General features: G+C 41.0%; 1 protein-coding gene across 7 annotated transcripts in view; it reads left to right on the forward strand.

The window, feature by feature from the left end:
* The window catches only part of SANBR (SANT and BTB domain regulator of CSR), a 58,521-nt gene that overhangs the window by 6,681 nt on the left and 38,071 nt on the right, over positions 1-13,769 (forward strand). For 2 of the 7 annotated variants that reach the window (XM_038396660.2, XM_038396661.2), the window contains exons 1-3: positions 1,620-1,878; positions 8,244-8,409; positions 12,450-12,636. In XM_038396660.2, the coding sequence (XP_038252588.1) occupies positions 8,260-8,409; positions 12,450-12,636 (337 nt within the window). In that variant the 5' untranslated portion in view covers positions 1,620-1,878; positions 8,244-8,259. Of the gene's footprint in view, positions 1-1,455; positions 1,879-8,243; positions 8,410-12,449; positions 12,637-13,769 lie in introns of those variants that run through there. The other 5 variants (XM_043511956.1, XM_043511957.1, XM_038396656.2 and 2 more) reach the window with 4 other exon arrangements.

Raw genomic sequence — 13,769 nt, forward strand, 5'->3', positions numbered from 1 at the left:
GGAGTTCTCAAACTGGGGGGGGAGGTGGGATCCCTAAGGGGGTTGCAAGGTTATTACATGGGGGGTCGTGAGCTGTCAGCTTCCACCCCAAACGCTGCTTTTCCTCTAGCATTTATAATGGTGTTAAATATATAAATAAGTGATTTTAATTTATAAGGAGGGTCGCACTCAGAGGCTTGCTATGTGAAAGGGGTCACCAGTACAAAAGTTGGAGAACCACTGCTCTACATTCTCTAATCCTGTAGTCTGATTTTGGGAGAAGAATCTAAGGATATTCTGGTCAGATCATTGGTGAACCCTATAATAAACCAACCCTCTAAGAATCAAGTTAACAAAAACTGCACAAAACTGGAGAGATCTGCTAAAAGCACAGGCCTGCCTGCAAGTGCCTAGCTTCTGTGCAGGTGCAGGAATCTCTTTCCTCCAGCTTTGTTTCCAGGCAATATGGCTTTCCCATGCTCCACTGCCCCTGAAATCACCCAGGGGGACTCAGGCGAAAGTTAATGAAGTCCTCAGGGAATTCTCCACTGGCAGATTCACCACTACTAGCTGGGATGGGAAGGGGCAATGTATATACATCTAGCTGTCCCCTCCCCACTTCCAGGACATGAGGTGCCAACTCTATCTCTTCTGTGCAGGAAAGGGGATCGCATGTAGGTCCTGGAAGGACAATAACTCCTCCACAGGAGCTGAAAATGTGTCTTTTACCCAGAGCCATCCTGGTGGTAGTGGTGAAATTGAGACCAATCACTGCAAAAAGAAAAGGAGTACTTGTGGCACCTTAGAGACTAACAAATTTATTAGAGCATAAGCTTTCGTGAGCTACAGAAATGCATCCGATGAAGTGAGCTGTAGCTCACGAAAGCTTATGCTCTAATAAATTTGTTAGTCTCTAAGGTGCCACAAGTCCTCCTTTTCTTTTTGCGAATACAGACTAACACGGCTGCTACTCTGAAACCTGTGATTATGCAATCACTGCAGTGATTTTTTCACTGGTTTTTGGAACAGCACATGTACAGGTTGGGATGTTGTGGCGCTCTGAGGCTGGGTGCTGGGGTGACATCATGCCCAGGTACAGAGCTGGTGGGTTGGGTGACATCGCACTGAGGGGGCGGGGAGGCGGGTGACGTCGAGTGGTGGGGTGACGTCATGCCGATGGCGAGGTGAGCGATGTCGCGCTGTGGTGGTGGTGTGACGTCACGCTGAAGTGCCGAAGGAGGGTGGCGTGACGTCACGCCGAGACAGGGCTGGGGCCCCGGGGCGAGCGGGGAGGGTCTCATCTGCCCCAGCCCTGGGTAAGGAAGGGAGCAGCCCCGCCCTCCCCGGCCACCTGCCTCAGGCGGCGGGTCCCAGCCCGGCGTCGCCTTGCGCGGCTCGTTGCTAGGAGACCAGATGCTGGGGGTAGGGCGGAGCCGCTGCACTGCGACAAGGCGGGGGAAGGAGGCGGAGACTCGAGCCCGTGACACCGCACGCCAAGGCCCGCCTCTTTGGGGAAAGGCCGCGCCTCACCACCCATTGGCTGCCCTCTGGCGGGGGGCTGCCAGCGTCTGGGGCGCGGCCGGTGGGGTGGGTCGGCGAGTGGGTCGGGTCGGGTCGGGTCGGGGCGCGGCCGGTGGGGTGGGTCGGGTCGGGGCCGGGAGATGGTGGCGGGCATGCGGGCGGACTGTGGCAGGCTGTGTCTGGGCGAGGTCGGGGGAGACGCTGAGTCTGTGGCCGAGCTGCGGTAACGCTCTGTCTGGATTCTTGCCTCCCCCAGAGGACGCGCCGCCTTGGTCCTCTCCATCCCACCCTCGCGCGGCGCTGGGGCTCGCCGAGCTCCTCCGTGCCTTCGAACCCAGAGGTCCGCATCCTCCTGCTGCCGCCCGGATCGGGCCCCAGGTAACCGACTCCCAGCCTCTCCCTCCTTTCAGCGCCTCTTTCCTGCTGGGCAGGAGGCGCTGAGCACCCGCCTCGCTCTCCAGGGGACGCTGCCCCTGGGCCCGCCCCGCACACCTTCTGGGCGCTGCTGAGCGAACCCCACGATTCGGGGTGTGGTTCATCGGTCTTGGGGTCCCTGCTTCCATGGACAGGGGCCCCTGGGAGGTGGGGTGGCTGTGGTAAAACTAACACAATTAATTTGTACCCAGAAAAATAGGTGGAAGACAAATAAATAGTTAGATATTTTATTATCTTTTATTCAGTACTCAGAAAGTACCTTCACCTGATTCCCCCCCCCCAAAAAAAAACCCCCCAAAAACCCAGCACACCTGCCCAAATTTTTTTGAATACTACATTTCATAGACATGCCTGGTCTGTTAAATATGTGTAATCAGAAATGTCACTCAACTTAATAAAATATTAGAAATGACATGTCATAGATATTTTAAGGATGCTCATACTCTAATATGGTCATAACGCCCTGTTAAATAGAGAAGTCTGATGACTAATGTCTCTTTAAACAACAGATTGATTTTTAATTCTTATTGTTTCTGATATTTACATGGCAAGGATTTTTAAATATGTTAATACTTCCTAATTAAACATACAGTATACAAAAAATCCCTCCTTCCCCCCCCCCCCCCAGAAAAAAGGAAAGAAAAAGAAAATTCTCTGCAACTTTAGTAAATTCTTTGCATGGAAATGGTTAAAATCCCAGTCCTAGAATTGTGCTTTGTCTTCTTTCCATACCAAGGATTTGTCTGCATATTTGTTTAAAATTTTAGTCTTACATGATTCTCCACATTTCCCTAACTGTAAGTAAATCTTCTATACCTTTATGAAGTTGCCTTCTTTCTGTGTGTATTTAATGTACTATTCTAAGTGGTTTTAAAACTTTTTAAATTTGTGCCATACCCATAACTGCTATGTCTCACCTTATTTGTGGCATTTTTTTTTAAGTTGATCTTCACTTGCCGTAGTGTAGACTGTGCAGAACACAAAGATGCAGTGTCATCTCTAGAGAGTGGTGATACTTTATTATAGGCCTTTGCCAGGTTGCATTTCTTAAAAGTGTGTACCATTGCTGCAAAGGAAATAGTCTTGAACATGGCTTTAGCTATGGCTTTTACAAGATTTATTATACAACAATAGAACAGTGTTGGAGAACCCACAATGGCAAGCACAATCTGTGCTAATTCCAAAATAGGAAGCAAATACTCAGACATAATATCATACTACATGCATACAATAACCAAGCTCATTCATTTGCCTGTATGATGATCCATGTGTGGCCCAGCTCTTTGTATATGATCAGAATGAGCATTTAATTCAAACAGCAGTAGTTGTTTGTATTTTGATTATTGCACTTGCAGATTTAAGTAGCTGTATTTATTTGACCGTGTGATATACTTTTGAGAGTAGATACTTCCCATAGGGCAGCACATGTCAGTGTTGTATATGAAAGAAAGAAATTAGAGCATGGGGTTAATCTAATCCATCCAGGATTGGGACCTGTTCTAATTCTGACACTGACTCGTCATTTGGTTATGCTGTTGAACCTGTGTTTAGTTTGTGGCTAAGACTGTAGTCCCATTCCTAGTCATTTTATGACCAAAACAGGTCTTCATCTAGGGTATTTGTATGGATAGCCAAATCTAGGCTCCAGTTAATACTAAAATAGAAAAGTGCATACTTGATAAACAAAACCTTCATGCCTCTCAAGAAATGTCACTGCTTCTTGGAATACCTGTCATAATTGCACTGTTGAGTTGCTTCACCATTATTACTAGTAAAATATATAGTGTGTATATATATATATATATATATATATATATATATATAAATATATATAGACTTCTATAACCCATTGTGGTTTTGTTTCCCTTAAATTTTAGAACTCTTGCAAATGAGAATAACTACTGTTATTAAGAATAACTAACTTAATAATGAGAATAACTACAGTTCCTCTATCTCTGCACCTGAATATACAGTATATTTGTACAATAGGAATAACCTTTATGAGGGAGCATGTTTATAGGCTATCAGTATCAATAGTGATTGTATTTTTATTAAGCCTAACCATAAGCAATACTTACATCTTGACTTTATAGAGAATAAAAATCATTCCTGCACCTTTACCCTGCTGTCATTCAGACAGATTTTTTTTTTTTAACTGTCAGCTAAGGGTAGACTGGATAGCACAGGCGACAGGTTTAATATCTAATAACCATTCACCTCATTGATTCAGATTTGGCCTTGGTCATCCCTTTTGGTAACTTCTTATGCAATATTCAATGGCCCATGTAAAACTATTGGTTTCTGTCCATTCACTAATGGAGAGAGGTCTGAATTTAAAAAAAAAACCATCACAATTTTGATAGTATTCGAGAATGAAGGCCAATTATTGATTGGACATGGAGATTGACCTACTTTTACTCCTGAAGGTTGCAATTCTGGAATGGGTTTCAGAGTAGCAGCCGTGTGAGTCGGTATTCGCAAAAACGAAAAGGAGTACTTGTGGCACCTGAGAGACGAACAAATTTATTTGAGCATAAGCTTTCGTGAGCTACGGCTCACTTCATCGGATGCATTCGGTGGAAAATACAGTGGGGAGATTTATATACTCACACAGAGAACATGAAACAATGGGTTTTATCATACACACTATAAGGAGAGTGATCACTTAAGATGAGCTATTACCAGCAGGAAGGAGGGGGGAAAAGGAGGAAAACTTTTTATGGTGATAATAAAGGTGGGCCATTTCCAGCAGTTAACAAGAACGTCTGAGGAACAGTAGGGGGTGGGGTGGGGGGGGAGAAATAACATGGGGAAATAGTTTTACTTTATGTAATGACTCATCCACTCCCAGTCTCTATTCAAGCCTAAGTTAATTGTATTCAGTTTGCAAATTAATTCCAATTCAGCAGTCTCTCGTTGGAGTCTGTTTTTGAAGTTTTTTTTGTTGAAGGATAGCTACTCTCAGGTCTGTAATCGTGTGACCGGAGAGATTGAAGTGTTCTCAGATTGGTTTTTGAATGTTATAATTCTTGACGTCTGGTTTGTGTCCATTTATTCTTTTACGTAGCGACTGTCCAGTCTGACCAATGTACATGGCAGAGGGGCATTGCTGGCACATGATGGCATGTATCACATTGGTAGATGCGCAGGTGAACGAGCCTGTGATAGTGTGGCTGATGGGATTAGGCCCTATGATGGTGTCCCCTGAATAGATATGTGGACAGAGTTGGCAACGGGCTTTGTTGCAAGGATAGGTTCCTGGGTTAGTGGTTCTGTTGTGTGGTGTGTGGTTGCTGGTGAGTATTTGCTTCAGGCTGGGGGAGCTGTCTGTAAGCAAGGACTGGCCCGTCTCCCAAGATCTGTGAGAGTGATGGGTCGTCCTTTAGGATAGGTTGTAGATCCTTGATGATGCGTTGGAGAGGTTTTAGTTGGGGGCTGAAGGTGATGGCTAGTGGCGTTCTGTTATTTTCTTTGTTGGGCCTGTCCTGTAGTAGGTGACTTCTGGGTACTCTTCTGGCTCTGTCAATCTGTTTCTTCGCTTCAGCAGATGGGTATTGTAGTTGTAAGAACGCTTGATAGAGATCTTGTAGGTGTTTGTCTGTTATATTGTAGAACTTGGCTGTAGACAATGGATCGTGTGGTGTGATCTGGATGAAAGCTAGAGGCATGTAGGTAGGAATAGCGGTCAGTAGGTTTCCGATATAGGGTGGTGTTAGCACCGTAGTGTCCAGGAAGTGGATCTCTTGTGTGGACTGGTCCAGGCTGAGGTTGATGGTGAGATGGAAATTGTTGAAATCCTGGTGGAATTCCTCAAGGGCTTCTTTTCCATGGGTCCAGATGATGAAGATGTCATCAATGTAGCGCAAGTAGAGTAGGGGCATTAGGGGACGAGAGCTGAGGAAGCGTTGTTCTAAGTCAGCCATAAAAATGTTGGCATACTGTGGCGCCATGCGGGTACCCATCGCAGTGCTGCTGATTTGATAGTATACATTGTCCCCAAATGTGAAATAGTTATGGGGATCAGGACAAAGTCACAAAGTTCAGGCACCAGGTTGTAGTCCATCTTTGTGTGGAACATTGGTGTAGAGGGCTTCTACATCCATAGTGGCTAGGATGGTGTTTTTAGGAAGATCACCGATGGATTTTAGTTTCCTCAGGAAGTCAGTGGTGTCTTGAAGATAGCTAGGAGTGCTGGTAACATAGGGCCTGAGGAGGGAGTCTACGTAGCCAGACAATCCTGCTGTCAGGGTGCCAATGCCTGAGATGATGGGGCATCCAGGATTTCCAGGTTTATGGATCTTGGGTAGCAGATAGAATACCCCAGGTCGGGGTTCCAGGGGCGTGTCTGTGCGGATTTGTTCTTGTGCTTTTTCAGGGAGTTTCTTGAGCAAATGCTGTTAGTTAACTTAACTTAGTTAGTTAACTTAGGCTTGCATAGAGACAGAGATTGGACAAGTCATTACATAAAGTAAAGCTATTTCCCCATGTTGTTTCTCCCCCCACCCCACCCCCTACTGTTCCTCAGACGTTCTTGTTAACTTCAAGGTGGGCCATTTCCAGATTATCACCACAAAAAGTTTTCCTCCTTCCCCCCCTCCTTCCTGCTGGTAATAGCTCATCTTAAGTGATCACTCTCCTTACAGTGTGTATAATAAAACCCATTGTTTCATGTTCTCTCTGTGTGTGTGTGTGTGTGTGTGTGTGTGTGTGTGTGTAAATCTCCCCACTGTATTTTCCACCGAATGCATCCGATGAAATAAGCTGTAGCTCACGAAAGCTTATGCTCAAATAAATTTGTTAGTCTCTAAGGTGCCACCAGTACTCCTTTTCTTTTTGCGAATACAGACTAACACGGCTGCTACTCTGAAACCTAGGCTCCTTTTGAATTTACTTACAACTTGGGGTGCCGCTTGCAGGAGGCGGTGGTATAGAAGAATCAAAAATTACCAAAATTGACAATCATAATAACTAAGGCCAAAATTTTTCAAAATTGTTCACTAATTGAATTGTATGCCTCAGTTCCTTGATGCTCAACTTGAAACCCATAGGACCTGATTTTCAGAGTTGCTGAGAGCTGCAGCTCCCATTGACTTCAGCGATGTGGGTGCTTCAGAACATCTGAAAAGTCAAGTTGTAGATATCTTAGATTGGGCATGCAGAATTAATGGAGAGTCTGAAAAAACTGGGCCTACCTTGTAGGCATGTAAGCATATGATTGGACCGTAAAGCACTTATTTACCAAGTTTTTAACTGGATGAGTTTAGTATTGTTTGAAACTACTGCGCATCATGCAAGTTTTGTCCAATTTTCTTTTTCTTATTAATCTCCACTTTGTGGATCCCATCAGTTGCTAGTATTTTCACTTTAAGTGCTGGAATATCTATTTTAATAGCTACTCCCTCTACATAAGCTTAACTTAATTTACTTTCCGTGGCCAAAGCATGTGCTACAATAAGTAATTGTATATCACTAGAATACGCTACTCATTCGTATCTACACCTTAAATTAAGACTATTTTTCTCTACTTTTTATACAGTAGCTGTTATACTGATTCCTGTCTTTCCTATTTACTACCTAATTAGAAAAATCAGTGTCTCAATTTCTTGCTAGTAACTTTTTATATTACTGTTGTCAGGTTTATATTTTTAAAAAAACCCAGCTGAACTCCCTGTAACCTGTAATAAGAATTAATGGTACCTACCATCTTGATGATTTTTCTGAGTGGTCTCCTATTTAATCTACTCACTCATTCATACTTGAAGGAAGAGGAGATGATTAATAACACTGCATGTTCCCTATTGAGGAATAGTTTTCTTCTTTTAGATTTAGATGTCAAACTATAGTATGACGCATCTTGGTATCTTCAGAATAACTTCTGTTGTCTTCTTTTATAAAATGCCTTAACATTTCTAAATATTACCACTTCTAAAACAAAGCCTGCTGTAGTTTAATTAGTGTTCTTCTTTTTAACCCTAATCAAGCTGAATCTTTTGGGTTTTTTTTTTGTTTGTTTGGGTTTTTTTAGGATAGAACTACTTAAGGTATTGATCAGGATAAAAATCTGTTGGTACTGAAACAAACTACTTTGCAATTGTGCTTTTTTTAATGGAATCTGGGCTGCATAGATGTCTGTATATGATTTATTTAAGTAGTAGTATTAGCACTTGACTTTGTATAGTAACAATAGTGCTGTCATTAATGTGTATTTTACTTTAACTGACAATGCAATTATTGCTGCTGTGAAACATGAGCAGTATTAAACTTTATGGGTCTTTATGTATACATATTTACAACATTTGCCTCTCCAGCTTTTAGTGCCAAAAGATGAGTCGAGGATACTCAGAAAACAATAACTTTCCATATGACAACAATCAAATGGTTTTGGACATGATCCTGTACTCTTTAATCGGTGTCCCTCAGCCTATCAACTGGGACAGTGTGGCAAGGCTGGTTCCAGGATTTACATCCAAAGAGGTAACTTTGTTAACCATCAGTGTCTCTGTTTAAACAGTGCTTTATCAAGAAAACTACACTTTTTTATTAGAAGGGGGGCTGGAAGGGTGGGGGAATGGTTTTGTAAAGTTACTTGAACTTAAAGGACCTGAAAGAGTTAAACAATATGTTAAAAATGCAAATAGGAAGGTGTTAGAAAACCTCCACATTCAAGATATGAAGTAAACAAAATTCATAACTTGAATGCAGAATGTTCATCTTATAGTCTAAGGTAGTATTACTGGGAATTAGTCAAAAGAACAAGTGAAGTGAAAAGAAAGAGTCTGTAACGGTTCAAGAAGCTTTCAGATTACACTGTAAAATATAGCCTTATGACAAGGAAGGCAAATACATACTTCATATTCATGGGCATTACATTAAAAAATGATTGACTGGAGTTGAAACCTATGTGAAACTTTATTGTCCTACAAGCTGATAGTGTTTAGTATTAACTAGTGATTCATAGTTGTGGATGCTGTCACTTAATTTTTCAGCTGATGATACAATGCTTTCAACTATAATTAAATTAATTCCCTGTATGTTTTTCATTGACCTCTTTTTCTCAACTGAGATAATATCCCTGGTCAGTAGAAAAGTGGTTATTCTGCTTTAGGATATGCAGAGCCTCTATAGAAGGCTGTTAGAGTTGCTGTGGTGAATTTAGCCCTATGATCTCAAGTGACTATTTAATCTAATAGACTTTGGCAGAGTTAAAATACATTCTCTCAAACTCCCATGTGAATTGTCCCATTCAGTTCAATGGAACTATTCTTATATGTAAAGTTACTCTCGTGTGTAGTTTGAAGCATTAAGGCCTTTAATTTACATTGAAATCTGCATCTAATAAATGAGGCCCAAATTTAAGTCTTTGTACACAAAAATTAAATTTTTAAAAGCCTAATATTGTTTTGTTTGCATTTTAATTTTTCCCTGCAGTTCTGGTAACCCAAATATTTCAACATTAGCCTGTTCATGAAAATTTACTCCTGGGAGAATTCTGAGCCACTGTGCATGTGCAGCATTCATGTGCTGTGTAGAATTTTTTTCTGCAGAAAATACATTCTGCCAGAAAGGTACTGCAGTTAGACCTTTTGCCCACCAAGGGCCGCTGTGGTGCCAGAACAGAGAGCAGCCACTCCCACGCCAGCCCCAGCTGCAGATAGGGAAGAGAAGAGGCTGCCTTCCTCACAGCGCCCTGCCCTTGGGGCCAGGTCAGGAAGCACCGGATATGGGTGGACAGACAGCATGGGGCACATTTGTCAAAAAAACATTTCCTGAATCTTTTTTGTTGTCTGTATTGTTACAGACTTGGTTGCTGACAGGTATTTTGAAATAAATTACCAAAATAATTGAAACTGGCATGTTTATATTGGGTTATTTTGACGAAATATGCAGAATTTTGTAAAATTTTTAATTTTTTGGCACAGAATTCCCCCAGGAGTAATGAAAACAAGGAAGGGAAACTAAATAGAAATAAAGTGAAATTTTCCAATCTGAGCGAAGTCCATAAAGTAAAGGAACAATAATTGTGCAAATAGGAAGTTAAAATTATCAGACACGTAGAGAAACTCACTATGTTGGGGAAGAGTCAATGCGGCTTTTGTAAATGGTAAGACATGATTTACCTTCTGTTAGAATTCTTTGAGGGTATCAACAAGCATGTGGAGTAGGGTTATCTGGTCAATACAGTGTACTTGGACTTTCAGAAAGTCTTTGACGATACCCCACTACAGAAGCTTTTAAGCAAACTAAGCAGTCATGGGATGAGGGAGGAGGTCCTCTCCTGGATGAGTAACTAGTTAAAAAATATGTAACAAAGGGGTAGGAATAAATAGTTTTTACAATGGAGATAAATACTGTGGTTACCCATGGGTCTGTCCTGGCACCTATCCTGTTGAACATATTAATAAATGATTTGGAAAAGGGGGTGAACAGTGAGGTGGCAAAATTTGCAGAGGATACAAAATTACTCAAGATTGTTAATTCCAAAGCTGACTATGAAGAGTTACAAAGTGATCTCTCTAAACCAGGTGACTGGTTAACAAAATGGCAGATGAAATTCAATGTTAAGTAGAGTAATGCACATAGGAAAAAATAATCCCAACTATATAGCAAAATAATGGGGTCCAAATTTGCTATTACCACTCAATAAAGAGATTTTTGGCGTCATCATGGATGTTTTTTTCTGACAACATCCACTCAGCAACATCAGTCAAAAAAAAAAAGCTAACAATGTCTGGAGCCAGTAGGAAAGTGATAAATAATAAGAGAGAGGAAAAAATATCATACTGGCACTTGTATGGTACACCCAGACCTTGAATACTGCAAGCAGCTCTGATAGCCCCATCTCTTAAAAAAAAAAAAAAAAAAAATGTATTCAAATTGGAAGCAGTAAAGAGAAGGGCAACAAAAATGATTAGAAGTATGGAATGAGCTTTCATATGAAGAGAGATTAAAAAGACTAGGACAGTTCATCTTAGAAAGGGATGACTAAGGGGAGATATGATAGAAGTCTATAAAACCATGAGTGATGTGGAGAAAGTGAATAGGGAAGTGTTACTTACCTCTTCACATAAGAAGGGCTAAGGATCACCTGATGAAATTAATAAGCAGCAGGTTTAAAATAAACAAAAGGAAGCACATCACACAATGCACAGTCAATCTGTGGAATTTCTTACCGTGGGATGTTGTGAAGACCAAAAGTATAACTGGGTTTGAAAAAGAATTACCGTATATACTTGTTCATTAGACCGTTTGTTTATAAACTGACCCCCCAAGATGGGTAGGTAAAAATAGCAAAAACGGTATGACCCTTTCATAAGCCGACCCTATATTTCAGGGGTTGGCAAACTTCGGCTCCTGGCCCTTTAGGGTAAGCCGCTAGTGGGTCTAGACGTTTTGTTTACCTAGAGCATCTGCAGGCCTGGAGCCCCTCAGCTCCCAGTCGCTGCGGTTTGCTGTTCCCATTGGCCAGTAACAGCAAACCGCGGCCACAGGGAGCTGAGGGGCTCCATGCCTGCAGATGCTCTAGGTAAACAAAATGACAATGTATTAAATATTCAATTCAATGATTCCATAGAGTTTAAAATCATCAAATTTTGGTGTAGACCCGTTTATAAGCTGACCCCCTGCTCTTTGATGCGTCACTTTTTTAACAAAAGTATTCGGTTTATGAACGAGTATATACGGTAGATTAATGGAAGATGGGTGCATCAGTGGCTTTTAGCCAAGACGGTCAGGAATGCAACCCCATGCTTCAAATGTCCTAAACCTCCAACTGCCAGAAGCTGGGACTGGACAACAGAGGATGGATCACTCAAAATTGCCCTCTTCTGTTAATTTCCTCTGAAGCATCTGGCCCTAGCCACTGTCAGAAGAGAGGATACTGAGCTAGCTGGACCATTGGTCTGACCCAGTATGGCCATTCTTAATTTCTTATGTTCTTATTTTATAGACATTTCTACTTGGATTACTCAAAGGTATTATAATTTAAGGAGCTAGGTTTAAAAAAATCTAACTAATCTTTTAAGGTTAAGATTAAGCTGTAAAGAGAGGGAAATGCAGGATTAAGTCAGAAACTCCATCGTTTAATTTGTGTGAATGTTGGTTGGGTCTTGAAACTGTGGTAAATCTTGCATATTGCATGGATATTCTGCCCTTTTTAGGTATTGCAGAGTGAGTTACCATGTGGTATAATCAATATTGAGCGTGAAGATTCTTAGTTGGTTTGGTTTCAATTTAGAACTCCAATGTTGGCCATTTAGGAGGAGTTGGTGTATGTATTTTATGACTTTTAAACCAAACCTTGTACTTTTGGATAATCTAAGTACTACACCCAGATGTAGAGACACTCTTTCCTTAATCTGTATTTGATATAATTTTAACATTAGCTTTAATAAACTTTTTTAACTATGATGTAACAATCGACTTGCAGAAACTATTATCAATAAACAATATCAGCCTTTAAAGTGATGTAGTTTCAGGTATCTGCTTCATATTCCCATTGTTTTATCTCTTGACAGTGTGCAAAAAGATTTGATGAACTGAAAAGCAGTGGAAGTTCACCTGTTGACGACCAGTACAATCCATTAATGGCTACCGGCGGGAGTCCTGTTGAAACCCTAGCAATGTACATCAAATCCTCTCTGCTGGATACACAGGGGGTGTTTCAAGAGCCTTCCATTGGGCAGAATTCAATTTCCATAACTGGTAAATTCTGTGACTTTGATTATAGTGTTATGTCCACTGTTTTTCTTTTGTCTGGTAAACCTATTTCTGGAATTAGTAGTTAGTAATCTTCAAATAAGTTTGCCACAAATACTGCTGCATAAACTAAAATAACTATTTCCAACTGAGTCAACCCATTTAGTGTTTCAAGTACAAATGTTTTATAGTTTATGGCTTTTTAAAAGGTAGTTACAATAACAGTCAGTTTTGAACTGCTTAAAATGATGTATGTGATTTTTACACTAAATCTTTCAGGTACATCCTTGGCAGTTTTATAGCCACAGGTATGTTAATGTCAAAACTTACCGCTGGAGGTGGTGATAGTTGTGACTTTAAGATAAGTAGAAAATCTCTAAAGAAAATACAGGAGCAGTAGAACATTGTGTTTATTTCTTAGATTTCACTATTCTTTCCCTGCCAAAGGCCCAATCCATCTGCCACTGTAGTCAGTGAAAAGACTCCCACTTACTAAAACAGGAATTTGGATTGTGCCCCAGTGAACCAGATTGGTGTCATGAGAGACTTTGATGATGTGCTTTCTGATTTATGACCAGTTTTTCATAGACTTGCAACTTCGAGAAACCATTATTTTGGGGGTTAAATATAGCAATTTTGTCTTTGTCTAAAGTTTTTAAAGAAACAGTTAAACAGCTGAAATGATTTTGTTTATGAATGATAGGAGGGTGGTGGCAAAAGTTGCTTTTTCTAACTAGAGCTCTTTAACAGTGCTACCGTAAAAACAGCTGAAGTGTGCAAACTGAAACAGACATGGTTCTTAATACATATTTTAAAAAAAAATCTTTTAAGCCTTGCAAAATATGAACATTTGCAAATTGCATAATGGGTATGCAGTCTAGAAATGTTTCCTTAAGGCTTCAGGCACATGCTTAAGTTGTGTACACATAGCAAGTTGAGTGCTCACTTGGTGCTGGGAATTTACCAGGTAAGCAGCTAGTGACTTGTTAGTTTTGCTTATAAACTCCTCAAACAGAATAACTCTGGATTTTTTTTCTTTTTCAATAACCTAAGAAATTTAAGTGCAAAAACCAACTGGCCTCTTCAGACATCACATGCAACTACTGCTAGTTAAACAGGCATTTTCTGAATAATGCAGT

The sequence above is a fragment of the Dermochelys coriacea genome, chromosome 3 (assembly GCF_009764565.3).
Source record: "Dermochelys coriacea isolate rDerCor1 chromosome 3, rDerCor1.pri.v4, whole genome shotgun sequence".
Taxonomy (NCBI): Eukaryota; Metazoa; Chordata; order Testudines; family Dermochelyidae; genus Dermochelys; species Dermochelys coriacea.